This window comes from Chelmon rostratus, chromosome 9 (assembly GCF_017976325.1).
Source record: "Chelmon rostratus isolate fCheRos1 chromosome 9, fCheRos1.pri, whole genome shotgun sequence".
Classification (NCBI taxonomy): domain Eukaryota; kingdom Metazoa; phylum Chordata; class Actinopteri; order Chaetodontiformes; family Chaetodontidae; genus Chelmon; species Chelmon rostratus.
In genome coordinates, this window is record NC_055666.1 from 3,117,483 (window position 1) to 3,145,061 (window position 27,579).

At 40.6% G+C, this 27,579-nt stretch overlaps 1 protein-coding gene across 2 annotated transcripts in view; it reads right to left on the reverse strand.

Moving 5' to 3' along the window:
• Positions 1–23,223, reverse strand: part of LOC121611347 (F-BAR and double SH3 domains protein 1-like) — a 25,415-nt gene extending 2,192 nt beyond the window's left edge. Inside the window, exons 1-20 of one of the 2 annotated variants that reach the window (XM_041943877.1) lie at positions 23,159–23,223; positions 22,396–22,493; positions 22,183–22,228; positions 21,005–21,078; positions 19,668–19,812; positions 19,346–19,482; positions 9,481–9,544; positions 7,734–7,862; positions 6,439–6,561; positions 5,358–5,453; positions 5,126–5,242; positions 4,806–4,910; positions 4,141–4,296; positions 3,447–3,575; positions 2,684–2,767; positions 2,339–2,483; positions 2,110–2,210; positions 507–620; positions 248–398; positions 46–101 (exon numbers count right to left, since the gene is read on the reverse strand). In XM_041943877.1, coding sequence (XP_041799811.1) covers positions 46–101; positions 248–398; positions 507–620; positions 2,110–2,210; positions 2,339–2,483; positions 2,684–2,767; positions 3,447–3,575; positions 4,141–4,296; positions 4,806–4,910; positions 5,126–5,242; positions 5,358–5,453; positions 6,439–6,561; positions 7,734–7,862; positions 9,481–9,544; positions 19,346–19,482; positions 19,668–19,812; positions 21,005–21,078; positions 22,183–22,228; positions 22,396–22,493; positions 23,159–23,179 — 2,091 coding nt within the window. In that variant the 5' untranslated portion in view covers positions 23,180–23,223. Of the gene's footprint in view, positions 1–45; positions 102–247; positions 399–506; positions 621–2,109; positions 2,211–2,338; positions 2,484–2,683; positions 2,768–3,446; positions 3,576–4,140; positions 4,297–4,805; positions 4,911–5,125; positions 5,243–5,357; positions 5,454–6,438; positions 6,562–7,733; positions 7,863–9,480; positions 9,545–19,345; positions 19,483–19,667; positions 19,813–21,004; positions 21,079–22,182; positions 22,229–22,395; positions 22,494–23,158 lie in introns of those variants that run through there. The other variant, XM_041943879.1, reaches the window with a different exon arrangement.
• Positions 23,224–27,579: the final 4,356 nt, after the last annotated feature.

The window sequence follows — 27,579 nt, forward strand, 5'->3', positions numbered from 1 at the left end:
ATGCTGTCATGCCCAACTATACAGTCATAAATAGAGAAAACATACTGGTCTTAGTCGAGTGCTGGAGAGATCTGGAGAATTGTGGCTGCTGCCTCCAGTCTCTGATGGGACACCACACACACACACACACACACACAAAGACAACCATTACCGCCTTAACTAACACATTTCATGCCAGAGAGAGTAACATTCAGATGGAAGCAGACAAGAAGAGAAAACCTATGCAGAAAAGTTTGACACCGCTCACCTTTTATGTCGTCTGCAAGTCTCGGAGGAAAGACCTGCTGTTTGTCCTCCACACAGCTAGAGGGAGCAGCACTCAGTGCTGAACTACAGCCAGGGTTCGAGGGGCTTGGGATTGGGGGTAAGAAAGGAGGCATGGTTGGGGTGGGGAGAGGCTGGAGAAAAACAATGTAATAATATAATAATATAAACAATAAGATGAGTTGGGCAGATGTTGTCATCACAGGAATTTTCAGAAAGACATGCAGAGAATGCAGTCTCACCTCCTCCTCCTCCTCCTCCTCTTCCTCCCCTTCATCATGGATGAGCTCCACCACCAACGATGGGAAGACACCGATCCGTCCATTCAGTTCTCCCTCCCAAAAACCGTCATCCACCTTCGAAACAAAACAATCACAAGACAATGCAGTAAGATACAGAAAACGAAATTAACATGTAAGAATCCAACGAACAATTCCAGCACTGCCTCATGAATCCATCTAATCCATCCACAAAATCATCTAAACTCAAGGTCCACGCTCAAGCTTTTTTCAGTGCTTTCAAACCACATCTCATGGCCTTCATCAGCGATCATCAGAGTTTACTGACTGCTAGTGAATTCCATGACAACTGAGAGCAAACTACGCTTCCGGGTGTAGATGGAGAGGTCAGATGGTGAGGTCATCTACTCCTGTTTACGCTTGAAAATGTTCAGCAGGTAGTTGTTATTTATTGTGTAATCTTCTCTCACACATTTTTGATTGGCTGGCCAGAATACAAAGTTCAGGATTAGACTGATGAAAGCAGAGGCCAGTCTGACAAAATCCAGCTATAGAGAGTAAAACCAGAGCATTTAGGTTCTGTTTGAGAAGTAAGCAAAGCAGGCTCATCACTAAAAATCCAGGTTCAGTCTTCCTCAACATTACATCGTCTCAACACATCGTGTGTGGCTCACTTCTAATATTGTTATTTTACATTTCCCATAAGCCCTAGACTTTTGTGGGTAAAACGTAACTTGACTACAGAGGTGAGCCCATGGACGAGCATTGTTCAGGCATGTCTGTAATAATCAGGGCTGCATGTATGACAAAAATCAGAAATGCAAAATGTCCAGTTGATTGAAATCATGCCATTGTGTACCAGGCAGCAACTGACTTGCATCTGGGTTATGAAGTGGACAGTGGGAGTCACTTTGGGTGGGCAGTGTGAAGAGTTTACATTGTGAAGCTGTTACAATCCAGCAGGTGGTGGTAATGGAACATTTATGGATGCCAACCACCATAAAACTCAATATAAGAAGATGGTGGAACCTGCCAGTGGTCTTCAATACACATTTCAACATGTTTGCATAATGAAGTAACCTACTGTAAGAGATGTCCAGAACAACAGACAATAAAGAGGCCATGTTATGCTTTTTGAGTTTTCCCCTCTCCTTTAGTGGGCTAAATAGCTTTTTGTGCATGTAAAATGTTGGCAAAGTTACAAACCACACACACACACACACCAAAGGGAGTTATTCTCTGTCCCAGAAAACACTGCTCCTGGACTCCAGTACTCCTTGTCAGCAGTCCAGCCTTATCTTCCATTAATTGTCTACATCACTGTGTAGCACAGCACCACCTCCAGCTCAGTGAACTCCACCTAGGCGACTGTCCCACCCACCTCACTGTCTGCCATTGTTATATGAAGGTGTGGAAGGAAATGTTATGAGCGAAGCAGTCAGTTTATCTGTTGTTGGCTCTAAGAACCAGGACAAGTCTTCTACTACTACTACTATCTACTCCCACCATCTAAAGATAGACTCAGTAGATAAACATCATTTTTGGCAGCAGAAGGCTACATGTCTCTGAGGGATCCAGCCCCTAAATCGGTACATATCATACAAACCTCTCCATGGCGACAGCGTATCAGCTGAATTAGTGCCCCCTCCTGGAAGGAAAGCTCCTCGGCGCTCTGGGCCTCGTAGGAGTACAGAGCTCTGGCTACACCTGACACAGGATTCAAGCCAAACTGCATTATTGACATCATCACCTTGCATACACATACATGTTTCCATGTGAGCGTGTTTAGAGCGTAGGGATATATTCAGCGGTACTGTAAATGACACGCTGCTGACCTCTGCTTGCGGCCCTGTCTTTATTCTCAGTGGATGAGGTGGAGCTAAAAGAACTGTCCAGCTGAGTGGCGTCCTCTGCTGGTAGACACAGGAACTGCACATAACGCTCAGGAACATACCCCACCTGACCACAGGTGTTACATACCTGGACAAAGACGTGAACAGGCATGCACAGATACAGATGAGACACTGTAGAACATACACAGTACAGAGTGCTCTTCAATCTCAAATCAAAGATTATTAACTTTTTACCTAATTTTTCAAAATCAAACAATTGTTTTCCTTTTCTTAAAGGCTGATATTGTCCTCATACTGTATGTCAGAAAACAGCAGAGCAGCTGTTACCTTCAGCCAGTCCTCCATGTCTCCATCCTCAATCACTTGAAGTTCCTCCCCTTCCATGATTGACAGCTCATCTGACTGGCTAGCCTACAGGAAGCAATATGCTTTTGACATTTGATGAATTCTTCAATGAAAACATATTCAACTTCAGTCCTCCATGCATATACAGGATAGGACATGCTGTTGGATTGGCTGAATACATTTGCAGAATGCTGTATTTCCTGGAATTTTTTTCCTGGAAATAAACATTATGCGTCTTTTCTGAATTTGCCAATATGGTTCCACAGATTTCAGACTGTGTAGGATAATCATAACCTCCTACATGCTATTAATAACATCAGAAATCTATCTACTTATCAAGATGATATATTTACACAGATTAAACTACCAAGCAGGATTTTAACTCTAACCTCTTCCTCCTTGTTGATCTGTGTGTCACATGGTTGGTTTCTCAACATTTTCTGCCTGTGACTTCACTTTACTTCCCAAAAATGTCATGACCTCAGCAGTTAGAGAGGTGTCAAGTTGACATGTTCACATATTTTGTTTATTACAAAAGCATGGAGGAATTTCAAATGGACTATAGAAATACTGTTTTTGAAAATCCTTAATATACATTTTTGTTGAAAACATTGTGCTGAAATCTCATTAAACCACTCTCAGCAGTCGCCCATGACGCCATTTGTGTATGTCCCAACACCGTGTGAAGCCCAGATCCCAGGGCTCAGTAGAGAGGGGTTTGCTGTAATACTTTTGAAGACGTTACCTGGTAGCTGTAGACAACCCTGCAGGCTGCAGGGTACACACACACTCCAGATGCTGACACTGGATCTGCAAAGATGTCTCCGTTCTCATCATCATAGTCCTCAAAGTCAGTCAGCTCAAACTCATCCTCCTAAAAACACACACACAATAAACACATGAGTGTGACATGAGTGTTGTTGTGAATGAATGCTGCTTGGGTGTCTGTATACTGATGTCACACTTCCAGCTTACTTAAAATTCTGAAATTTCGGGCCTTTGATGAACACGTGTCCTTTATTTTTACTTAATCCCACATAGACCATCCTGCAGCCGCAAATGCTCATTAGAGCATCAAATGTGGATTAATCCACCACTGAAAATAGTCCCCAACAAATGGACCACCTGTTTGAGTACCATTTGATGAAACATAAAATAAATCATTAAATTGGCTGCAACCATCCTATATCTTGGGCCCATTCTTCAGAATATACACTCTTATGCCTATCCTAAGAGTCAAGAAAAAGACGACAGGCAGGGGAGCAATTTCCTTCTCAGTGTGCATGTACAGCTGTGCACATTAATTTAGAATGAAGCTAAGGCAACCATGTCACAGTGGGGGAATGGGATGTGACAACCACTGAGCCAGAGCTTCATAAGAAATTCAACAAGGTTGGTTTTGTGTGTGTGTGTGTGTGTGTGTGTGTGTGTTTGCATACTGAAAAGTCCTCGGTAGACTTCCTCTGTTCGCTGAGGTGTCTCTCTCTCTCCAGCTCCTCCTCTGCCTGGGTCATGGCGTCGTGAAGCCACAGTTCAGTTCCTGTGACACTGACTGACAACAGAGTCAGACGGGCCTCGGCCTTCACCCTGCTGAGCTGAGACAGGAAGTAAAAACACGACTCTCAGACACACAGGCAGGCAGGCAGTGGCCAGGTTTTGTTCTCAGATTCATGTTTTGATCTGTCAAATTAGCAGTAGACTAGCAAGTCCAGCACTACAGTATATGAACTCTTTATTTCCTTCATTTTACTGCTGGGGGCGCCCACAGTGTTGGCTGGGATTCAGGTAGATATAGAATAACTGCAAACAGTTACATGAAGGAGAAATAGTGAAAGTCTGTGTTTGGCTTTATTACTGTGACAGTTAGTGATTTTTTTAGTTACTTAGTGACTTAGTTTTGCCTCCTGAAGATATTTTGATTCTGTCTTTTTATTGGAAATGTTCAAGTTGATATGCGTTCTTCTGCAATTAAATAGAGAGGGAGAGGCTGAGAAGAATAATAAAGGTGAGGTGAAGAGGAAAAAAGACACTGGGTCTAACTCACATGTTGGACTTTTTGACCTGTGGGGGAAAAGCACATTTTAAACCAATCAAAAACAAGTACCTTGGCCTTCCTGACGCTGTCCTGCACCTCTGCTATCTTCTGCTCCACACTGAGCCCTGTCTCCCCCGATAAAAGCTTCAGCCGACTCTCTAACGTCTGTAGGGCCTGAGGGAGTAACATGGCAGGGATACAAAGTCTTGATAGGATTCGAAATATTTGGCAGATACCAGAATACATCGCTTGTGAAATCTCTAAATGCTGCAGCAACGCAGAACATAATGAAGTAACGTTGCTACTGATTGTTTAATGCATCTCAAGATGGAGAAGTAAAATATATTAATCATTTTCATTGTGATAAACTTTCTTCAGCTCCGTCTCACCCTCTCTCCATGGGTGACGATCTTGTAGTCTTTAGCAGCTTTTGTAGTCCACTTCTTGGCCTCCTTAACCAGACATCCCTCTGCTTCTGAAGCACAAACCTCCTGTAGAGCAGACACCTGCTCAAAAGAGAGACAAACATCCCTCTAGTTTTCATTCTGGAGCTTTTTCCACGTGTCATCTCCCATTCATCAGATGCCAATATTTAAAACTTGCTCCTGCTCTCAAACACACCTTGTCTCGCGGAGCTGGCTGGAAGCTGAATTCAGGTGTTTTGCTGAAGGAGACAGATTCTTGAAGAAACTGCAGAACATTTCTCTCTCTGGTCACCTGACAAATACAACAACCTATCAACGTTAACCAGGAACTAACAAAACAAAATAATCCTCAAACCATCTTCTCCAAGAAAAGGTTTGTCAGACAGGCTGTAGGAAAGGTCTGTGGGTGCACCTCAAGCCAAACTGGAGGGTGTCACTGGCGTGTGGGTGGCTTTCGTTTGAGCAATGAAAATACCAGAGGTGCAGATGAATAAAAACCCACTGCTTTCACCTGTGCCAGCCTTGTACTGTCACTAAAATGAAGACCTTGGTGTTAAATTGTTTTCTACCCACTCACATTTTGAAGTGTCCGCCCTCAGATTTCACTCACTCGCTACGTTAGTTCAGACATTTTGCCTATGTGTTGAATTTCCTTCTGTAAACTGTTCTTTGTAAGACCTAGCTGTGCCGCCAAGCCTCTTTACGACTGCCCCCATTCTTTTTCCATTCAGTGCAAATATCTCGGTTGACATTTCTTGCATGTCTCTTTATGGTTACTTTCAGACATGGTCTTCTCACTCAGCCTTGCCTCTGTTGTTTAATTTGTTTCTTTATTTCCAACTATATCCACATTCCTGCTTTCTCTCCGTCAGTCGAGCTCTTTGTAAGCCCTCTGCCCCTGCCCACATCCCCTCTAGGAACAAGGTGAGAAATGTCTTATGTCTGAGCTCTCCCACTGTGGGATACTTTGCATGTAGAAAACTCAAACAGTGAACAAAAAGTTTGGATAGACATTGACTTTTGAAGGCCTGACACCAATCTAATACATTTGACAGCATAACCTCAAATGTGGCTGTCAGTGGTTTGGACACTGAAACTGGTATGATCAAGATAATTATGAGAATTCAATATATGAATGTGAGCTGCTTATGGCAAAATATGGCAAAAACATAGTTAAACATCTCTCTGCTTGAATATACTCATACCCTGAAAAAAGACGTGTGCTGCACACACAGCACAAAAAAAACATTGCAGTGTATGCACATACTCACACATACCTTAGCAACACTCTCCCATATGCTGCTGTACTGTTTGTGTGTGGCCAGACAGGTGTCCATCTCTGTCCCACACAGCAGCGTAAAATGGCCTCTCAAATCCTCATAAACATCTCCGTCCATTTGCTAATGAGGGAAACACAGTAGGACCGTCAGTCCCACACGATCATTACAGAGTGGCTGTAAAACAGTGAAGTCTTTCTTCTGAACCTCAAAACCTCCAAAGTGATTATTACAATGTGATTTATTAGGTCCAATACTGGAAAGTGTAGAAAAGGAATCATGAAATGATTTCATGTCATTCACATGTGCAGGGACAGTAAGAACAAGTCAGCCGGCTCAGCCAGCAGAAGTCTGGGATGTTCACACGCTCACCTGGCGCAGCCAGAGAAGGACTGGAGTGGACATGCTCTGTGTGCCAACAAATGCTATGTAAGTATGCTCTGAGAGAACAACTTTCATGGGAGTGAATGGACACCATCAATTCATCTCAGTACATCTCAGGTTTCATTACAGCTTCAGAAATGTAAAGTACAACCAGCTTTCTTATGCTGGAATAATAATCTGGCCTCAGGTTTTCTTGTGTTGTCAATTCATTTGTGGTAATTTGATGAACATAAATGTATTTCTATGTACTGCATGAGCACAATATTGACTAAAAACAATAAGGTCTTTGAACAAAGGGGTTGAACTTGTACTGTAGTGGTGCAAACTAGCAAATTTGCAGTTGAGCCCAGTCCTTCTGGGGCCTCTGGGTATTTATATTCTCTATAGTGTTATTTTCATTCTCTGTAAACTGTGCTGGCATTTGGGCCAGGACAAAGACACCTTGATCTTATGCATCTATATAAATGTTACATTGAACTGCAAGTGTATTTCAGTTTGGAGGAGTGGATCAATATCAGTCAGCTCTCTCTGCTGTGAACATATCTACCACTTCTAATTAAATCACCTGTGAGCACATCAGTGTTAGTGGGTGACAGCAACCTTTGAGGAAATTATTAATTAATTAATAATCATATTATATATATATATATCTATTATTAATTTAAAAAAAGTGGTGATAACATCAATGAGATATTTTCAACACAACTTTACAGACTGAGTGAAAAAGGGGAAAGTAGACTCATCAGACTGCAGAGCCTGCAACATGTCACTAAATGATGTGGTCAGTGATACATCAGATACATGACTGATGCAATGTTTTTTAGCTTCCTTTTCTCCAATCTGTATGTGTGTATTTGTGTGTGTGTGTGTGTGTGTATGTGTGTGTGTGTGTGTGTGTGAGTGTGTTTTACCTCCACGATTCGTGGTAAATCATCAGTGTAGTAGTGTTGGTGGTGGGCATTGACTGCTGCTAACGCCAGCAGATACTCATTCCGAACTTCAGTCAAACGGTCGTCACACTCTTTCAACCTGGCGCTGAGCTGCTCACAAAAAGATACTTTTCGTTAAGTGAAGCATGAGACAGACATTGCAAACTTTAACATTAAGTATTAGCAATATACATATAGTCCATTGCAAACATAACATAGCAAATATATAGATTTTTATATTGTGTAGACCAATTTAAACCCTTAAAACTAAACTTCTTTAAATAGTACTTTACTTTCTATTTTTTTTAACTGTTTTCACAACACTAAGGGTCAGTTAAAGTCTGAGTATTGTTTTAAAACTGTTTGGTTATGTAAAAAAAAATGGATGAAACAAAGTAGTGTAATAAACTACCGGCTAATTTAATGTACCTGGCTCTGACTTTTATAGTTTCTTGTTTTTACTCAAAGGCCTGGACACATCAGGATTTTAAATGTTCCACATAAAGTTCAGCCTTGGTGAGCTTTGACATATGAATTCATTCCATTGACCAATAGCAGTCTTGACCTTTGAGGGAGTGGAGCCAGAGTGAGTAAGCAATCTTAGCTTTTCAGCTTTTTTTTTTTTTTTTTTTTTTTTGTACATTTTATTACATCATTTGCAATGGTTTGCAAAGTTATGAGCTATACTGAATAGCTCAGTCTGTGCTTCCCTCATTGACTCCTGTAGGCTGCTATTTTCAGCAAAAAGTGCTGATGAACCTGTGGACCACCTGCTCAGCACTGAACAGCAGACGGACACTTTGGTGACGAGCCGGTCAGCAGAGCATTTTGTAGCTAAACAGCAATAGGAGCTGGATTGCTGGACTTTTGCATGTAAATGAGCATCTGTCACAGTCAGGCTTGCCAAACTGGTTCACACAATGGTTATTCAGCCTATCACTGCAGTGGTGGGCAGTATACTGATTTTTAGTCACCGTCACCATGTTCTGCCACAACATGGATTTTGCAATACTGTCATTACCATGATAAATGTCATTATATATTATACATGTTAAAAATAATGTCTGTGATAACATGCGGGCAGAGAGCTACACATACACTCATAGAACTGGAGTTACAGCCAGTACCTACTAATTTCCTTACTACAATATCTGACTCCAAAAACATGATGAAGAGGAAGTGAAGATTCAGTTGGTTAACTTTATGGAAATTTCCCTACAACAAGTGTGTGTGTGTGATCATCATTTTACTTCTTAAGGGGCCAATAAACAGCAGGATTTGCTTCAAAACTGAAGCTCAAGGAGGGAATGACGCCAACTTCAAGCTTACAACCTGTAAGCTTTGTTAGTTTTATCTTGCTTTACTGTTTATTTTGCTGGTTGAATTTGCTGTTAGCATATTCAGTGGCTAATGTGGCAAGTTGCATCTATTGTAGACCCACACACTGGAGCAATGTTGGAATATTTAATATTAATCCAATTAAATAACCAAAGTAGGAGGCTGGAAGAGGGTAATTGTTATTTCACATGACGTTTTGTGTAGTCTCACATACCCTGACCTAATGTTACCTCCATACCTTACACTGCAATGCAAGCTCAGCTGGTTTTGCTGTTACACAAAAGCCTCCCAAAAACAGATATCTTACTTTGGTCTGTATAAATAGCTCAATTCGGTTCAGTGAGAAATGTTGTCAAACAATTGATTATAACAGCTAATTTCAGATTCATACCTTAGCAGCCATCTTATGTAGTCCTGTTTTGAAGTGGAAAATCCCATGTTCACTTTTTCTGGCTCTGGAAGACAAAGTTAAAACATACTGATGACATAGAAGACATAAAATAACAAAAGACATACAGAGTGTTGCCTCGCATTACGCCAAGGTTCTGTTCTATGTGCAGACTCTGAACTTAATGTTTGTCTAAGATAGCATTTCACACCACCACAATTTAAACTGTCAGTGTTGCAGGTTGGTGGTTTTTGATTACAATACTTGGAGAGCTTTTAAGGTATTTAAAGTATTTTGGGCAAAAAGCATGCTATGGGCAACGTCAATCGAAGTTAAAAAAAAAAAACAGTGACAGCCCTGAATAAATTCTCTTAAGATTCCAATGCTATAAAAAAAACTTCATTTCAAAAGAGACCAAAATCATACATGTACTACAAATGGTTCAACAGCTGACTTTGGATATGCCTTGGATAGACATCGTAGGCTCATTTTACAGGAATGGGACGGGGATTTGTAAACATATTAGTTGAAACCAATCATTAACATTTTCAGTGGTAAAGTGATGCTGAGCTCAGATGTTATTTTGGTGTAGCAGGAAGTTTATGTCACAGAACAAATTAGGTCCATCAGTGGTTTTGTTGCCCACATGTCCTCATTAGATTTAACTGTAACTGTAGTCTGTACCATCCTTGTCACTGCCCTCAATTCTAGCCTCAGTCAAAACATCTCAGATCTTTTAACATATGAACTTATTCATGACTTGAGATCTACAGACCTTGTTAGCGCTCCCTGAGGATTATTTTCAACGGACTATATTGGCTCACATACAGCATTGCTCATATGTACAAGATGTGCCTTCTCGTAAATGAAGCCACTAATCTTTCATGGATTAGCATAATTCTTCCCTGATAGCATTGGTTTTTGGGCCACATGTGGCATCTAGGTGGCACCTCTGGCTGAGTTGTGATGAGGCAAAACAGGCGAGGGCCATATCATAACCACATTAGTTTGGCCATACCTTCAAAATTGGAGGGAATTTCTCCTCTGGCACACTTCTGTAATTGAAGCACTTGGCCCAGATAATAGATTTTTCTTTTGGGCCGCATGTGATTTGTAACTGGCAAATGTAATGTGGCAAAACACATGAGGGCCACATTGTAACCACTTAGGTTTGGCCATACATTCAAAAATGGAGGGAATCTCTTCTGGGAGAGTTCTGGGCAACAGTTGGCAGAGTCAGGAGTGTTGCAGCAGTGATCGACCGAATTCCCTCATTTTTCAACTGGCTTGGTAAGTGAATTTTAAACCCTCTACATTTTGTTGAACTAATGACAGTAAATGTCGGTTTTATTTACACTAAGTTATGGTTCTAGACAGGTAGATACTTTATTCATCTCCAAAGAGAAATTCTACTACTACAACCTAGATTATTTTGAGGAGAAAATGATCAGCCACACAGAAGTCTGTGGAGGGCTGCTAACACAGCACCTGCCTATAGATATTAGCTGCTAACGCAGCTACCGTGTGATACCTGTTTAAATGATATTAGCGGCTAACGGTAGCAGCTAACGTTAACTGCGTTAGCAGCTCCCGTGTGGTATTTAAATGTTAGCGGCTAACATTGGGTGCTAACGCAGCTCCCGTGTCAATGGCCCATACATGGGATTAACTGCTAACGTTGGCAGCTAACGTTAACTGCGTTAGCAGCTCCCGTGTGGTATTTAGATGTTGTTAGCGTCTAACGCAGCTACCGTGTCAATGGCCCATACATGGGATTTGCTGCTAACGTCAGCAGTTAACGTTAACTGCGTTAGCAGCTCCCGTGTAGTATTTAAATGATGTTTAAATGATGACATGGGATTAGCTGCTAACGTTAGCAAGTAACGAAGCTAGCAATCTATGCGCGGCGGCAGCGCACACACCTATCCATCGAATATGAATGGTCGAACGGCCAGCCGTCTTTCACAATTTGTAAGTGCTTCTCTGACAGTGCAAACATTTCACTCGCATTTTGCCCCTAAAATGTGCGGACCGGAGAGTGGTTTAGCGACCTTACTTATCTGCGACCGTTAAAAAACTACAAATCCGACAATTCCTTGCTGTTAAATGATTGGCTGTTTGCCTGTCACCCGTAGGGTCATGATAGGCTGAGGCAAGAAGGGAGCACACGTGGGACTGTAGATGATTGGCTGTCAGCACACCCAGTTGTCATGGCAACGTTTTGTAAACAATGCGTGTGTGCACGTATTACTCACTGAAGTAACGATATGCCATCAAAATTCAGCTGCAGTTTTAATGTATGAGCATTGCATGATTTACTTACGTGCACACAGGGTTGAAAGTAGGCTGGTATGGTCCCCTACAACATAGTTAGGCTACTATTAAAACATATTATTATTATTGTTAGTGTTGCATTAGGCTGAAGGTTGTTGTAGTTGTAAAGAATGTAATACAAGTTTCACTCATGTAAGCAAATGTTGTTTACCACATTAATTATATTTTTCTATTTTTATCTTTTTGCAGGCTGTGGTGATTCAAAATCAGAGGACACTGGTGAGGAATTTTCCCTTAATAATGGAAATTAGGAAGACCTCAGAACGAAATAGCCTCAGAAGAAGAGCAGTTAAGAGGGCAAAGGCTGTATTTGATTTACTTGTGAGTCAATGTGATGGTGACCAGGAGCAGGAAAGGCAGCATGTAGGACAGGGTGCAGAGTCAGTATTTGAAGAGTGTGAACCTGAATTTTTTTATGATGCAATGAGCCATGATGATGATGATGATGATGATGATGATGATGACACCCATGACAATGATGATTCAAGGGAGGGTGATTTGGTTTCGGGTCTGGCAGGGTGGGCAGTCAGTTATGGGATTTCCTTAATTGCTTTGTCTGCCCTTCTGGCTCTGCTGAGAATTCATTTCCCCTCCCTCCCCAAAGATGCTAGAACCCTTCTTAGGACCAGTGGTTCTAAAAGGCCACACATGGTAGCTGGGGGCCAATTTTATTACTTTGGTGTGCAAAGTTTTTTGATGAAGACCTGCAAGAAAGTCTGGTCCAAAATCCCTGACCTTCATACACTAAAACTGCAGCTGAATTTTGATGGCATACCGTTATTTCACAGTAATGCAGAGCAGCTTTGGCCAATACTTGGCATTATTCAAGATTTTAAAGGGAGGAAGCCATTTGTTATTGCTTTGTTCTGTGGCCGGTCAAAACCCAAATGTCTGAATGAATATTTGAAAGACCTTGTGGCAGAAATGCGCAGCCTGAGCAGTGGTTTCAACATTAATGGCAAACAGGTTTTTTTGAAAGTTACATCTGTCATATGTGATGCACCTGCCAGAGCTTTTATCAAAGCCATAAAGACGCACACGGGGTACTCTGGCTGTGGAAAATGTACCCAAACTGGCCTTTACATGAAAAACCGCATGACCTTCCCTGAGAACAATGCCCCTCTTAGGACAGACGTGTCTTTCAGACAAATGACAGATGAAGACCATCACACTGGAACATCCCCTTTAACTGATACAGCTATAGATATGGTTGGAGCTTTTCCGCATGACTACATGCATCTTGTGTGTCTTGGGGTAACACGGAGACTTTTAGATCTTTGGTTAAGCACAGGGCCACTCTGTGTTCGCCTCTCTTCTCAACAGACTCAAAAAGTGTCAGATTTGCTGGTTGGATTGAAGACTTTTGTTCCCTTTGATTTTGCACGGAAGCCAAGATCACTAGATGAAAGACTTAGGTGGAAAGCCACTGAGTTACGTCAATTTTTGTTATATACTGGTCCTGTGGTACTCTATAATGTACTGGCTTCACCGGTGTATAGTAATTTCATGCTGTTGTCAGTTGCTATGTATATTCTTCTCAGTCCACAGTACTGTATTGTGTTGAATGAGTTTGCTCATACATGTCTCTTGTCCTTTGTTGATCACTTCAGTCGATTGTATGGTCCTGAGTTTGTGTCTTATAATGTACATGGGTTAGTGCATATCTCTGATGATGTTAAGCAGCATGGGAATTTAGATGAATTTTCTGCTTTTCCTTTTGAAAATTATTTGGGTAAGCTTAAAAAGCTTGTCAGGAAACCTGACAATCCTCTGGCCCAAATAATTCGGCGCCTGTCTGAAATGGACAACTCCACTGTAAGACAGGATTGTCTGAGAAGAGTCCTCAGAAAGGAACATCAAAATGGCCCCGTCCCACCAGTGTTTTCTGGAGTTTTTAATCAGTTTAAAGAAGTTCTGCTTAGTGGCACAATCATCAGGACATCAGAAGGAGACAACTGTGTGAAGATACATAACAGTATTGCTATTGTTGTTAACATAATTCTTTGTGGAGGCAAAATACACTTGGTCTACAAAGAATATAGAAACAGAAGTTCATTCTTCCACTATCCAATGGATTCAAGTGATTTGGGAATTTTTATTGTCAGTGATCCCTCTGATGAGCTGAACACCACAGTTTTAGGTGACAGTGTTAAGAAGTATGTCAGGTTGCCATTTCATGGCAAGTTTGTTGTTATACCATTATTACACACAACACCAGTGCATGATGATGACATGGAATGAATGAAGGAATGAATGTAGGAGAGATTGTACTAAGCAGTTTCAGCTGGTAAGTATAACTTCTCACTATTACTCGCTTTCTTTTCACAATATATGTCCAAATTAGATATCTCAAGAGCCTGCATGGTTACAGTATCAGAGGAGGACAGGAGGAAAGAGATCAGAAGGTAGGTACACTGCATGTCAGACCGGAGACCTTTGGACAGACAGGTGCTATGATAAAAGTCTTGATGTCTAATGGAGAGGGTGAGAAAATTACAGTGATTTTACCAAAGTTATTACTGTTTTTTATTATAAATAATAACAAAAGAAAGTAAGACACAGAAATAAGAAGCCTGACATACTTTTGAGAGCTGCAACAATTAATTGATTAATCGAACAATAATCCACCAAATAGTACAGATACTCCCATTTTACAATAATTCTGGTGTTACAGTGTGATCTGTAACATTTTGGCTGTGTCCGCCTCTCGCAGTGGCAAAGGGACACCAAGGTTATGGACAGATTCTCGACAGAGCGTTGTTGTAATGAAAGTTGAAGGCTGCCATAAGCTACAATGAAGCTGCCTTCTATTAACTTTGTTACCAACATGTCTCTTTCAGTTGTTGTAAAGTCATGCTGTTGTCTTTGTTTTTTTGTTAGATTTTCCATTTGGTCTCATTTCTACAAACAAATGAAGTAGCAGTGGTGCCAGACCTCTGGGTGAATGGGGGGCAATGTGCTTGGCCTAAACTAAAAGGCGAGCATTTTACCAAGGCTGTGAAAACAAAACTGCAACCACAGAAGGAGTGGAAAAAATATAGGATTAGGATTCTCTATACAGCAGGTAGGAGTTGTATAAAGGTTTACCCACTATGTCCCGATTTTCTACTTTTAGGCTCAGTTATATGGTTTTGTAATTTAATTTTTCCAGAAAAGTACGATGATGCCAGAAAAAAACTCCCTGAGGCCGAATTATACTCAGACATTCAGTCCGATACAGAGGTGGTCAAAATGCCTAGGCGAATTTTGTAAGTCAGTTGTTTCACTGCTTCTCCATTATTATTTTTTTATAATGCTAATATAAACAAAAATGATGTATGAATATGCAAATTCACATATCATATTTAAATAAATGAAGATACATTATGTTTTTTCCCAGGAAAAACCGTAGGTTTCAGGATTATGACCATGGGACTGATAGTGAAGATGATGGTCATACTGTCAGGGGCCTGGTACCGCCACCTGTTTTAAAACCACCACAACCAGCTGTTGTAGCCCAAGACATTCAACATTCTTCTTCCTACCACGCTGCCAAAGAGCCACTTACTGCCTTCTCTCAAGAAAGTTACCAGCAGGTAGGTGATCTTTTTTTTTTTCTTGACCAATCATGATTTTATCTCCTTGTACTCACTATATTTTCTCAAATCTCTGTAACAGTCATTATTCAGCCACCCTGCCAGTCAGCCTTCTACTGACCACTCATCAGGAAGTTACCAGCAGGTAGGGGGCCCTTCTTTTTTTGCATCAGTCTAGATTTGTTAATATTTCTGTTTGTCTTACGAAGCACATCAAAGACATCTCTCTGCAGTCATCATTTTTCCAGCTCACTGATCAGCCTATCCACTCATCAGAAAATTACCAGCAGGTATGGTGTTTTTTTTTCTTTTTTAATATCGACTTTAGTTGATTAATAGGGCACTATTTTCTCACTATATTTTGTTGCTTTTTTGCTTTTCAAAAGTCATCGCTGTGCCCCCCTGCCAGTCGACCACCTCCCATCCACTCATCAGAAAATTTCCAGCAGGTAGGTGATCGTCTTCTCCTTCTTCTTCTTCTTCTTCTTCTTCTTATTATTATTATTATTATTATTAAAAATGTACTCAGTGTCTCTACCGGGTTTTTGTCTTTGCAAAATGCATTTCTGTAACAGTTGTCTTCCTACCAGTCAGCCAGCCAGCCATCTACATCATGCTCATCGGGAAGTCTACAGCAGGTAAGTGAGTCTTTAAAACGTGACGCCATTGAAATTTGTTATGAAGTCACTAATTTATGCACAGCATGCTTTCCTGCTTTCTTGTATTCTGCCATTCATCTTTTTCTACACCATCAAATTACCAGCCTCAGACACTTTACACATCAGGAAGATTCTTGCCAGAAATATACGAGTGCCCAATTCAGTCTCCAGCAGTGCAAACAAAGAGTGATAACTCAGTGATGAATGACGATCTCTCCCCACAAAGGAACCAGCGTCTACAAAGTATGTCCTTACTTTTTGTGTTAATGGTGATGGTTCAAATGTAATGGGTCGTTAAATTTTAGATGTATTATTTCATTTCATTTTCATTAAAACCTCTGTTACTACTTGTTGGTGGGTGCAGCTGTCAGCAGCATGAGAGTCATTATTGCTTGGGACTGGGCAAGCTTCAGTCAGCTAGCATCTTCTCAACTGGTTTATGTTGGATAGAACAGGTTGGATGGAGTCAGAGTTCTAACAAATAAAATAATATATTATTCTTTTGGGGCCAGTTGCCCATCTTAAGAATTAAGGAAGCAATTTTACACGTGGTATGATGACTTTGTCAACCTGTCTCACCTCGACATCGCTCTGTGAGCAAGGGAGTGTGAAACACAGCTAAGTCACCCCTTCAACAGAAACATGCGAGAAAATCTAGGCATAGACACTTGCATAGGACACCAAAAGGCTTATAACAGGATAATGTTCTGATGAAATAAAACAAGTACAAATTTAAGTCAAGTAAATGCCTTGTTAACATATTTTTGCCTTGCCCTTTTGAAGAGGGTTAAAAGGCTGAATTTTCCCTCCACATAAAATGGAAGGAGAAAGTCTGTGTCGTAATCAGTCGTAATTTCAGAAACTGTGTTTTAGTAGATTGAGTTAGTAGTTACTTACACTGTTATTTTATGTGTTTCTTGCAGCTGTACTACTAAAAGAATTGTTGGCAAAACAAGAAATGATCCTTGACCAGCAAAACAGGATTCTTGGAATTCTGCAGACATTTCACCATCCAAATAATATAAGCAACGAGAGCACCATTCCTAAAGGCAAAGTCCCTGTTGAAACGATTGAGGCTCTCAAGTGCCTGGAGGCAGAGTTGCACACAGACCCTGGCCTCAAGTCTAACCTGGTAAATATGATTATCATGATTTTGTGCAAATATGAATTAAAATGTACAGTATGTTTTGAGTTCAGAATATTTACTGAGACTGATTTAATGATACAGTTTAAACATTATATAAGACAGTGTGTGCAGCAGTCACTACATGGAACACTCATTCACTCTCAAAAAAATGTGGTTTCAGTAACAGTTTAATGACTGATGCAGCACTGCAGAGCACTGGCAACAACCATCTGACTGTTTAAATGTTCTTGTTGCATACAAAATTTGTAAACTGATAGTTGGGTTTTTTTGTTGTTTTTTTCTGCTGTGTACTGCATTTTCCTTTAAGAGAAAAGTAAATCCCTCTATATGTCATCATCCATCTTGTCTGTCTTTCTCCATCAGTGACAGTGTGACTTGGTCATTTTATCAATACATACTTATTAACTTATACATATATGTTTAGATTTCCTACCTGGGATTGATCGGGGGTCTCAATTTGAAGGACACCGTCTGGAGAGTCATGAAGTCAACAATTTCAACCCAAGTTGCAAGACAGATGAACTGGAGGGGTGTCAATGACAAAATCTCTCTCCAGCGGCTGGTTTTGAAGACCATCATCATTGGTAAGAAATATGAATTTAAAAGTTTTATATTTCTGTCTGTATACTGTATTTCTTCTTGTTCTCATCCTGTATGTGACTTCATTATCTCCTCCTTTTTTATGTCTTTCTTTTCCATCTATTCTCCTTTTCCTGTCTTCTCCCCCTCTATGCATCTGACAAGTGATTGACTGATTCAACTGAAAGTCATGCATACAATTTATGAAATATAAAAAAAGTTTTTGAAAATTTGCAGTGCATTACATAATATCAATAGCTACACTAACTCTTTCTAATGTTTTGCGTTCTGAAGATGCTGTTAGACGAAACCCAGTGACTGCCTCAGTCTCAGATAAAGATGTTGAAGTCATGATGGTTAAATGGCTTCATTTGGCTGGTGACAGGGATGGTGGAAGAAAACAACGACAAAAAAATGCTGATGAAAAGAAAAGAGCTGAAGCTGACAGTTAAGCCAAATTTAAACTCTTCATTTCTGACAGTTACATGACATACTGTTCACATGTTTTCGTACTGTTCACATGTTTTTACACAGAAGTATTTTGCAAACACACACACACACACACACACACACACACACACACACACTGAACAGCATTTGAATGGTTGCATATTTTTGTACTGTGATATTCTTACACTGAGCATGAACTGCATGCTTATTTTTGTACTGTTCTTATGTTTTTGTACTGTTTTTTTTTACAACGAAGTATTCTGCACACAAACACTGAACAGCATTTGATTGGTTGCATATTTGCATACTGTTGTACTTTTACACTAAGTAGTATGAACTGTTTCAGAATTGCATTTGATTGACAGCTTATTTTTGTACTGTTATATTTTTACACACTGCATTTGATTTTGAAATATAACTTGGAAGGAAAACTTGTGTGTTTCTTTTTCATATATATTATGGATGGTTAAAGTGATCCATATACAGGGCAACTTAACCACTGCTCATATTGCACTAAAATTATTATTATTATTTGGTGCCAGATTTCACCTCTGTCAACCATACATGGGCCACAGTGATTCAACAGAACTGAGCCACACATGTATTCCGTACCTAGCCCAGCTATAAGCCACATAATTATTTATATTTAGTTTACTCCTGGTAGAAATCTGGTATTGTTATGGTTCAGTTAAGGCTACTGTACCCTAGGGCCAGATGTGGCCCATCATTCACTCCAAAAGTAGGCCAGGTAAAAGGTTTGGCGTAAATTAGTTTAGCTTCTGGGTAAAATCTGGATTTTGGTCTGTCAGCCACATGTGGGCCACATAAGAGCCATTAGGCTTTACCAGAACTCAGCCATACAGGCATGCCCTATGAGGCCCAGCTATAAGCCATATTAACTCCTTTGCAGTTGGTACAGCTGTGGTAGAGGTCTGGCTATGTTATGGTTCAACACAGCTTTCATATACTTGGGCCAGATGTGGGCCGTCATTCACTTCCGTAAATGGACCACATCTTTGCTGTTCATCTGGGCCACATCCAATCCAAAGGAAATTTGCTATTAGGGTTGTTTTTAATTGTGTGTTGCTTCTGTCACACACACACAAACACAAACACACACTGACCTGGTCTGTGCATCAGCAGCTTTCTCTCTGGCAACATTGGCGATCTGACTGAGTTGATGGTACCTCTTCTTGATCCTGTGCAGCTCCCGAAGAGCATCCACCACTTCCCCCTGTGCCCTCTGGAGCCTCTCCAGGCCCTAAAACACACACACACACACACACACACACACACACACACACACACACACACACAGTTATTCATATTAATATTAATATTCATATTATTCATATATGAGATATTTCATGGTCACAGTGTGTTGCCATAATGAAACTGGCAGTATGTGATCACTGTGTGTGTGTATACTGTGTGCAGCTCTCTCACTCTCTTAGTTCGGATGTCCTTCGCATTGCGAAGACTTCTAGATGCTTGTCCAATCAGTCGGCGGTATTCCTCTGCAGCAGCAACTCGCGATGCAGCAGACTGAGCTGTTGCATCTATCACTGACCGCCATACACCAAACACACTCCTGAAAACACACACCAATGACTGACAATCACTTATTAAGTGTAGTTTACACTCTCTAAAACAGTGCACATCCAAACACCTGTAAATATGTGTGAAATAGATCATGCACACAATACTAATGCTAATATGTGCTATAAATATGCTTTCCTGTGTTGCGTTCCTATTAAATTAAAATAACCATAATGTACTTAACAACATTTGGACATATTTCTGCACATACTGGGGGTATACTTCAATTTCTAACCTAATAATGGGAACAATGTGTTTGCTCATTGCTCAGCTGTAAATGTATCACTGAAGAATCCTACAGTGGTGCAACTGCATTGCTAACAGACAAATACCAATTATGTAATACCTATTAAAATTTCATCTGAAATTACTTATTGTGCTCTATATAAATACCCTGGTTATGAGCCAACAAATGGCAAAATGTCTCTGATGTAGTCTACAGATTAAGAGGTGTGACGTGAGACATAAGCCTACGCTGCTAACGTTGGCTAACATTTTGAGCTAGCTACATACGTTAGCTTGTAGCTGTTGTCATGTTCCTGCTCCAGGCCTTACCCCATCATGTTATTACTGCAAGACTACAGTCACATTAGTTCAGTCCTATCCCCTCAGCTTTTTCATGTTTTTCAAACAAAATGAAGCTAACAAGTATGCTAACGAGATGACCGTGGGTGGGATAACTGATTCCACTCTTTAGCAGAGCCATCTTGGATGTTGTTAGCTATCTACTGTGAGATGGCCTGTGTGGCCCTGTTTCCCTCTGGCCAGCATCAACCAAAACATTTGGTTTTGACCACCCTGCCATAGTTTTAGCCTGCAATCATGGTAATTAAGTCATACAAGTATGTTTAGTTTTTTTTTCTTCTTGAGTTAGCTTATCAAAAACAACCTTCGCTACTGTTCATTTCCTTAAAGCATATCAAGGCACTATAGCAGAGCCTTGACAATGTCCTCCAAGTCATCCAAATATAGGAAAACCTAATGACTCAGTGCCAACCTTTGATCTCGGCAAAACTATTCCATAGACACTACCAACACACTGGCGAAAACGACCCTCTGTACTTGCTGAAAATGACGTTGGAGTAGACAGAAACACAAGTCTAGTAGTTTTGGAAAATAAAATCACTGGACAGTGAAAGAGAAGACAGCAGATGAGGCTGTGTACAGTATGTGTGTGCAGTTACCCAGAAGCAATAGCATCTGTATTTCCTCTTTGCCAGTCTCTCTTCTGGTACTGGACAGCTAATCTCTGAAGAGCCTGAAAATGCAGTTTACAGCCGATCACAACCCCGAGAAAAGACAGTCAAATGTAGTTTATAACCAGGTGGCCAATGCATTGGTTAATGCATTCATTCACTGTCATTTTAGACACAGGTTAGTGTGGCTAACAACATAGACCATTTAGCTTTTTCATAAAAGGCGTTCACTGAGCTGATGATGTGTTTACAAGGATTTCAGTACCCACACTGCCTCATAATGGCATAATTGGTTTTCATGTCATTTCATTGTGATCTCTTTGTTTTCTAAACTTGCATTTATTGACCGGCCTTGTTTTTGCAGTGATACGATGTTACAGATTTTTCTATCATCTGTTCAAAATTTCATTTTGTCCATTATTTTGGTTCATGACCAAAAACCAAATCCTGACATTTCCATGAGCCTCAGCTGAACTTGGTATACGTTGGTGCTAATTAGCACACGTTTAACTAACTAATTAGCATTTAGCTCAAGGCACAGCTGTACCTAATAGAATCACTAGTGTGGCTGTAGAGAGGGCCTCCCAGTTGTTCTTAAAAATCCCTTTTTTGGCTCATGGCTCTAACATCTTGTAAAAAATGTGGCCACTGGGTAGCTCTGTCTGCTTGTAACAAATGACAAAAATAAAATCTAAAATCATGGATTTTCGTCAATGTAAATACTGCAGGTATTTTAAAGTAGTCTACAGCTTTTCAGGAAACTGCCTGATGTTTTTTTTTATTCCTCTCCTATAAGGTTGGGTATGCATTTGTCAGCATTAGTGTGGATGCACATGTATGTGACACATTCTCCACCATGGTGAAAAAACCACATAAAGCTCTCTCCACAGTTTTCCTAAAAAGGTGGGAACTGGAACATCTAGTGAGAGAGTTCAAATGGAACTATGGAAAGTGAGGAGAAACTCAGATAAAGCCCTAATTAGGATGGCATCACATCCAAACTGTTTAAACATACTGAACACACAGTGTCACAAGACAGAGCACAGCACAGCACTCAGGTACTGATATGGGACCTCAAATCAATAAATGATGAGCATTTCCAGTAAAAAATGAAAGGTTCCAGTAAGAGGACTAATAGTGGACTAGAATAGCTTACGTGCACTCACCTGACCATACTCTTTCTCTATAGTCGCTCGCTGCTTACTGAAGGACCTTTGGGAACCCAGGAAAACATGCCATCAGCAACATCAACAGACATGTAATTTTACATGCTTTCACCCCCCCTTTCTGGATTCTTATCTGTCTGCCGATCAATGAATCCAGTGGGAGGATTTCATACGGATGCCCACAGTCTGGTGAGCCCACAGAGTGTACCTCACCTGATCTCCTCCAGCAGCTCAGTGTCCTGATGCTGTTTGGTCTGCAGTTTGCTGAGCTGCTCTGAGAATACCACTTTCACATGCTGGCTCTCCTTTACCTGCACACACACACACACACACACACACACACACACACACACACACACACACACACACACACACATGCACGCACACACGCAGGCACGCACACAGACACACACAGAGGCAGTTAAAACTCTATATCTTGTTGAATGCTCACTAAAATTACATCTACTTTTAGTAAACTTACTCCAGTAGAATTTGAAGTACTTGTACTTTACTTGGGTATTTCAATTTTCTGCTACTTCATACTTTTACTCTGCTACATTTCAGAAGGAAATGTTGTACTTCTCCTACTTATTAATACATATACCAATTCTGACGAGTGCCAGATGTAATGTCTCAAATATCTGTAAGGTCTCAAATATTTTATAATATACTGAGTTAATGATCGTGTCAGCACATTTAATAAAATGTAGCAAATACCTTAAAGAGTCAGCACATGAACTATAACAATGGGCCAAAATACATTTTCAGTACTTGCAGACAGATCTCACCTATCGCTCAGGCATATTATGTGAACTGTCTTTGTTCTTTCAATGTTTCAACTGAAATGAAAGTAATGTGGTCTAGAGGAACACTAATGAAAGTCATGGAGTAGCGACACAAAACGTGAGTAAGCAGTAAACACTCTTTCCATTAGCATCAGTTCTTTTTCCACATCAGACTCTCAGCGCTCCCTTACCTTTCTGGGTGGTGGCTGCATGGCGGGATGCTGATAGTGTCCGTTACTGTCACTGTTATTGAGCTAGTTCCTGCTTCCTCAATGTTTTCACATTCTGTATGCACATGTGCAACTCCCTCTCTCTCTCCCCCCCCTCTCTCTGTCTCTCTCTCACTGTGGTGAAGAAAGCCTATAGAGGGCAGCAGACAGTCACAAACTCTAAAACAAAGACATAAAAAAAAATGATATCCAACGTTACACACTACTATGTTGACCTGAACAGATCTTAAAGGACACATAAACATTTTTTTCATGTCTGTAGTAAAAAACACTCACATGCCCAAGAACACAAGCACCAGCACATTGAAAGAGTTTTGGTTCTCTGTAATTGACATCTCCCTCAAATCAGTTTGATGGAAGACAAAATCCAGTCCTCGTTCAGGGTAAATATGCATTTCTAAGTTCAGCTGAACATAGTGAAGCTTTAGCAGTGTGACTTGGGCAAATCAAGTGACATTAACACAATGTCACAAAGAGGTGAGTTTTGGTACCAACTCCCGTCTTTGTGTTACTTTCCCTCTACGGTGACTCAGCAAGGAAACACAAGTAAAATGGTAGTTTTATCAAAAAGACATATTTGCATCAGCTATATTTGAGTCATTTTTCCACAGTATGAGGACTGTGGTTCTAGTTACCATTACTGTGATTGATTATAGGAAAGGATCTCTCTGCAGCCAGTGTAGGCAGATGGAATGATAACTTTCTGTATGTACAGTACATCTGGGCACCCACAGCCTGGTTCTGCCCGACAGCTTTTATATGACTTCTATGTACTGTACATGCTGTTGCTTGAAACCCTGAGCTCTGCAATGCTTTTTGAGTTTTCCTGGCAGAATATGACCGGAAGTTTGTCTAACCAATAGAGGGACAGAAACCACACAGAAAGAAGATTAGTTTAAAAAATGCATGGACCAAACTCTGAATGACAAACCACTGTCATTTTTGTAGAGATAAAAGTTTCGGGTTGCTGTTTTAACAGTTGTTTGAACATTTGTTTGTTTTTTTAGTTGGACAAAGTTAATTCTCTTTATCATCCCCTATAAGTGAACCATGCTTGTTGCTAACACTACCAAATGACTTTTTATCAACATCTCAGACAAAATCTTGAGCAAAATAAAAGCTGATTCACAGTTGGGGCAAAAATTTCCTTTGGCCAATGGGCTGCATGAAGTTTGAAGACTTCCAACAGTAACGAGGAGAGCAGACCAAACAGTTACTGAAGCATGCCTCACCTGGTGAGGGCTGCACATCTTCTAGTGATAACAGCAGACTCTTACAGTCATTTCGATTTCAACTGTATTTTTTCAAATATCAAAATCCCCCACCCTAACACACACACAAACATTGTGAAGGCTCAGGAATCTAAACTGTACTGCACTGTAGGCCCTTTGCACCAGAGAAGTGTTTGGCAAAAATGTATTAAAAACATGAAACATGAGTACATCTCCTGTCCAGGACAGACATATACAGTATCAGCAAGGAAATCAATGCTCATTGATAAGTATATATTATTATTGCTACCTGATTCAAAAGCTTTCTCACTATGCTGCCCCACCCTGCCACCTGTTTATATGTTCTATATATAATGACGTTTTTGTGTAACTTTGAAGTGCACTCGTAAGGTGTGTTGAATGGGTTTTTTGAATATTACTGAAACTTGCACCTTTGTAACAACAGCACATAAACAATAAATCCAGAGGAAATGTTTAAGGCCTTACAATGAACCATATTATAAAATATACCAACATCATACAGAAATATGAACAGTGAGAACAGTAAGTTACTCTTAATGTTAAGATGCACTGTTCATATTTATGTTACATTGCACAATAAGATGCTACTGTGAGCTGGTTCCAACCGTACTGTGCTGGATGTGTGCTGCACAAAATGATGCTGAGGCAGTTTATGCTCATGAAGCAGCAGGTTCCTGATTATTAAGACCTGGCTGCTGACAGGAAGAAACTTCCTTGAGGAGTCAAACAGATGATAGACTTGACTGATACACTGGTTCTAAATGCGACTTATTTTACAAATGTGTTGAAAGCTGCAGAGGTTGGACAACACAGTCTTTTTTATGTTGACAGGTTTCAGGAATTAATTGAGGAGACAGATATAAATGACCTGTTCAGAGCTGAACTGGTGAGTAAAACGGTGAGGAGAGAGAGAACGCATCATTTACTGATTCACTGATCCAAATAGAAATACTGATTCAAAGCAAGACAGTCGATTATACAAGTGATAGTAGCAGTTGCTAAACCACAGATAACACATTAAATGTTAAGTTTACTCTACATTTTTGACCTTATATCAGATATATATCAGAGCTCTGTGATATTTTCAGTGTAGTGTATTTAATTCAGGTATATTCAGGTGCGTAGGCAGGAGGAGTTGTTAAGGGGGGCAAAAGCAGTTGGTCAGGCCAAACAGGGACAATGGTTGAATTGGGAAGGTGTTGAGAAGAGGAAACTTAGTTGGAGGGACCTGTGGAATATGGAGGAAGGCCGTATTAAATTTCTGATAGGGGCGACATACGATGTGTTGCCAACCCCGCAGAACCTAAGTCTAAAGTTTAAAGCACATTTTGTCAGGTTGTAGAATTAGCTTATCACAAGGCCGGTATACATGGCGGCATAATCAGGTGCTGAGAAGCTTAGCCGCAGGCATTGAAGAGAGAAGGAAGCAGGTGAATTCTGGAAGTTCTAGAAAGGAGAGGTTAGTTGTGCAGTTTGTTTGAGAGGGTGAGAAAAATAGAGCTGCTAAGTCAGGGAGAAGGCAGGTAGGTGGCTGCCTGGTAGGGGCTGATGATTGGCAAATGCAGGTCGACTTGGGAGGAAAGCTAGTTGTGCCCCAGGAAATAGTTTATAGTAATCTGAGACCGGACATTGTCTTATGGTCCATGAGTAAAAAGACTGTGTTTTTTATTGAGTTAACAGTCCCTTGGGAAAATTCAGTGGAGGCAGCTTATGAAAGGAAGAAGACTGGAAGACTCCCAATAGGAAGAGATCCAGGAAGAGGAAGTGTAGATAAGGTGGGGGTGTGGCCAGCTAGAGTCTCTCTTTGGGACCATGTGGCCTGTTCAGGTGAGTTTGTGTTGTAAGATACAGAGTTGGCTTGTTTTTCTGTTCTTTTTTGGTTGTTTTCCTGTTTTGTTTGCTTCTTGAAGGAAATGTTAGAAGAGGCTGTTAAATGGTCTGTGGATTAGGCCTCCACCTTCAGCACCCTCTAAACTTTCTACCCCGTACCTGAACATGGGTCTGTATCCAATCCCTACTTTCATCTTTGACTCTACCTCTTTACTTTCTACCCCCTACGCGAACCAGGGTTTGTATTCCCACACCCTGCTTTTATTGGTGCAGTTGGTGAGAGGCAGGGGTATCTTAGCAGTTAGTATTGGCATCTAGCAGTTAACATTAACAGTATAGGTGAATCTAGCTGTATTGTCTTCTTCTGTTCCCCTTAGCAGGTAGCGGTTAGCATTTAGCATTAGCATTAGCTAAGTGGTAGCATCGGAACTGTATTGTCTTCTTCTGTTCTTCTTAGCGGTTAGCATTAGCATTAGCTAAATGCATCTCTGCATCACTCTGGGTCAGTTGAACGTGGCAGTGCTGTTTGGATTGTGTAGGAGCAGTGTGAACTGGCACTGGGGGGGTGACTCTGGGACACAGGAGTTCACCGCCTAGCCTCCTGGAGGTGTAGTGGGACTAAGTAGGCGAAACACCGTTGAAGGGAGGTTTCCGCCTGATGACCCCCAGAGACGTGTTAGGAATCACTGCTCTTTGGCATGTATAGAGGCAGATTAGGGGTCCAAGGTTCTTCACTGAGAATGAATCCTCTCTTTGAGCACAAGTATCTTGTGTTTAAATTAACAGAAAGTCTTCACACTCCACACCATCCACACACGCCTGACATGACACCAGAATACTCACGACTGTTAATTTCATAACTCATTGCATAAAAATGTACAGTGTAGTAGCTTTAAACTTCAACCTGATCTAAAAGCTCTATTTATTCATCAAAATGGTCATTAGTCATCATTAATCAATAAAATGCTTAATTGCTGAGATTGGCTGTAACCGTCTCCTTTAACATATAAATGCTAATTAGGGTAAGAAACCGTCATACCAACAAACCAACATAGTGGATTATTGACAATAATAATTTTATTTGTGTGGCACTGAGATGACAAAGTACTTCACAAAACTTGAAAAGAAACAGAAATGAGGTCACAGAGCAGCCCAGAAGAGTGAACAAAGACGTGGTCATGTTGATGAATCGCAGCAGAATCAGGTCTGTGTGTGCGTCACTGTTGAGTCTTTACACACTAATTATCATTTTTCCCTCAAAGGCAAAATACAGTGTACACTGTTCAACTCCAAGCTGTT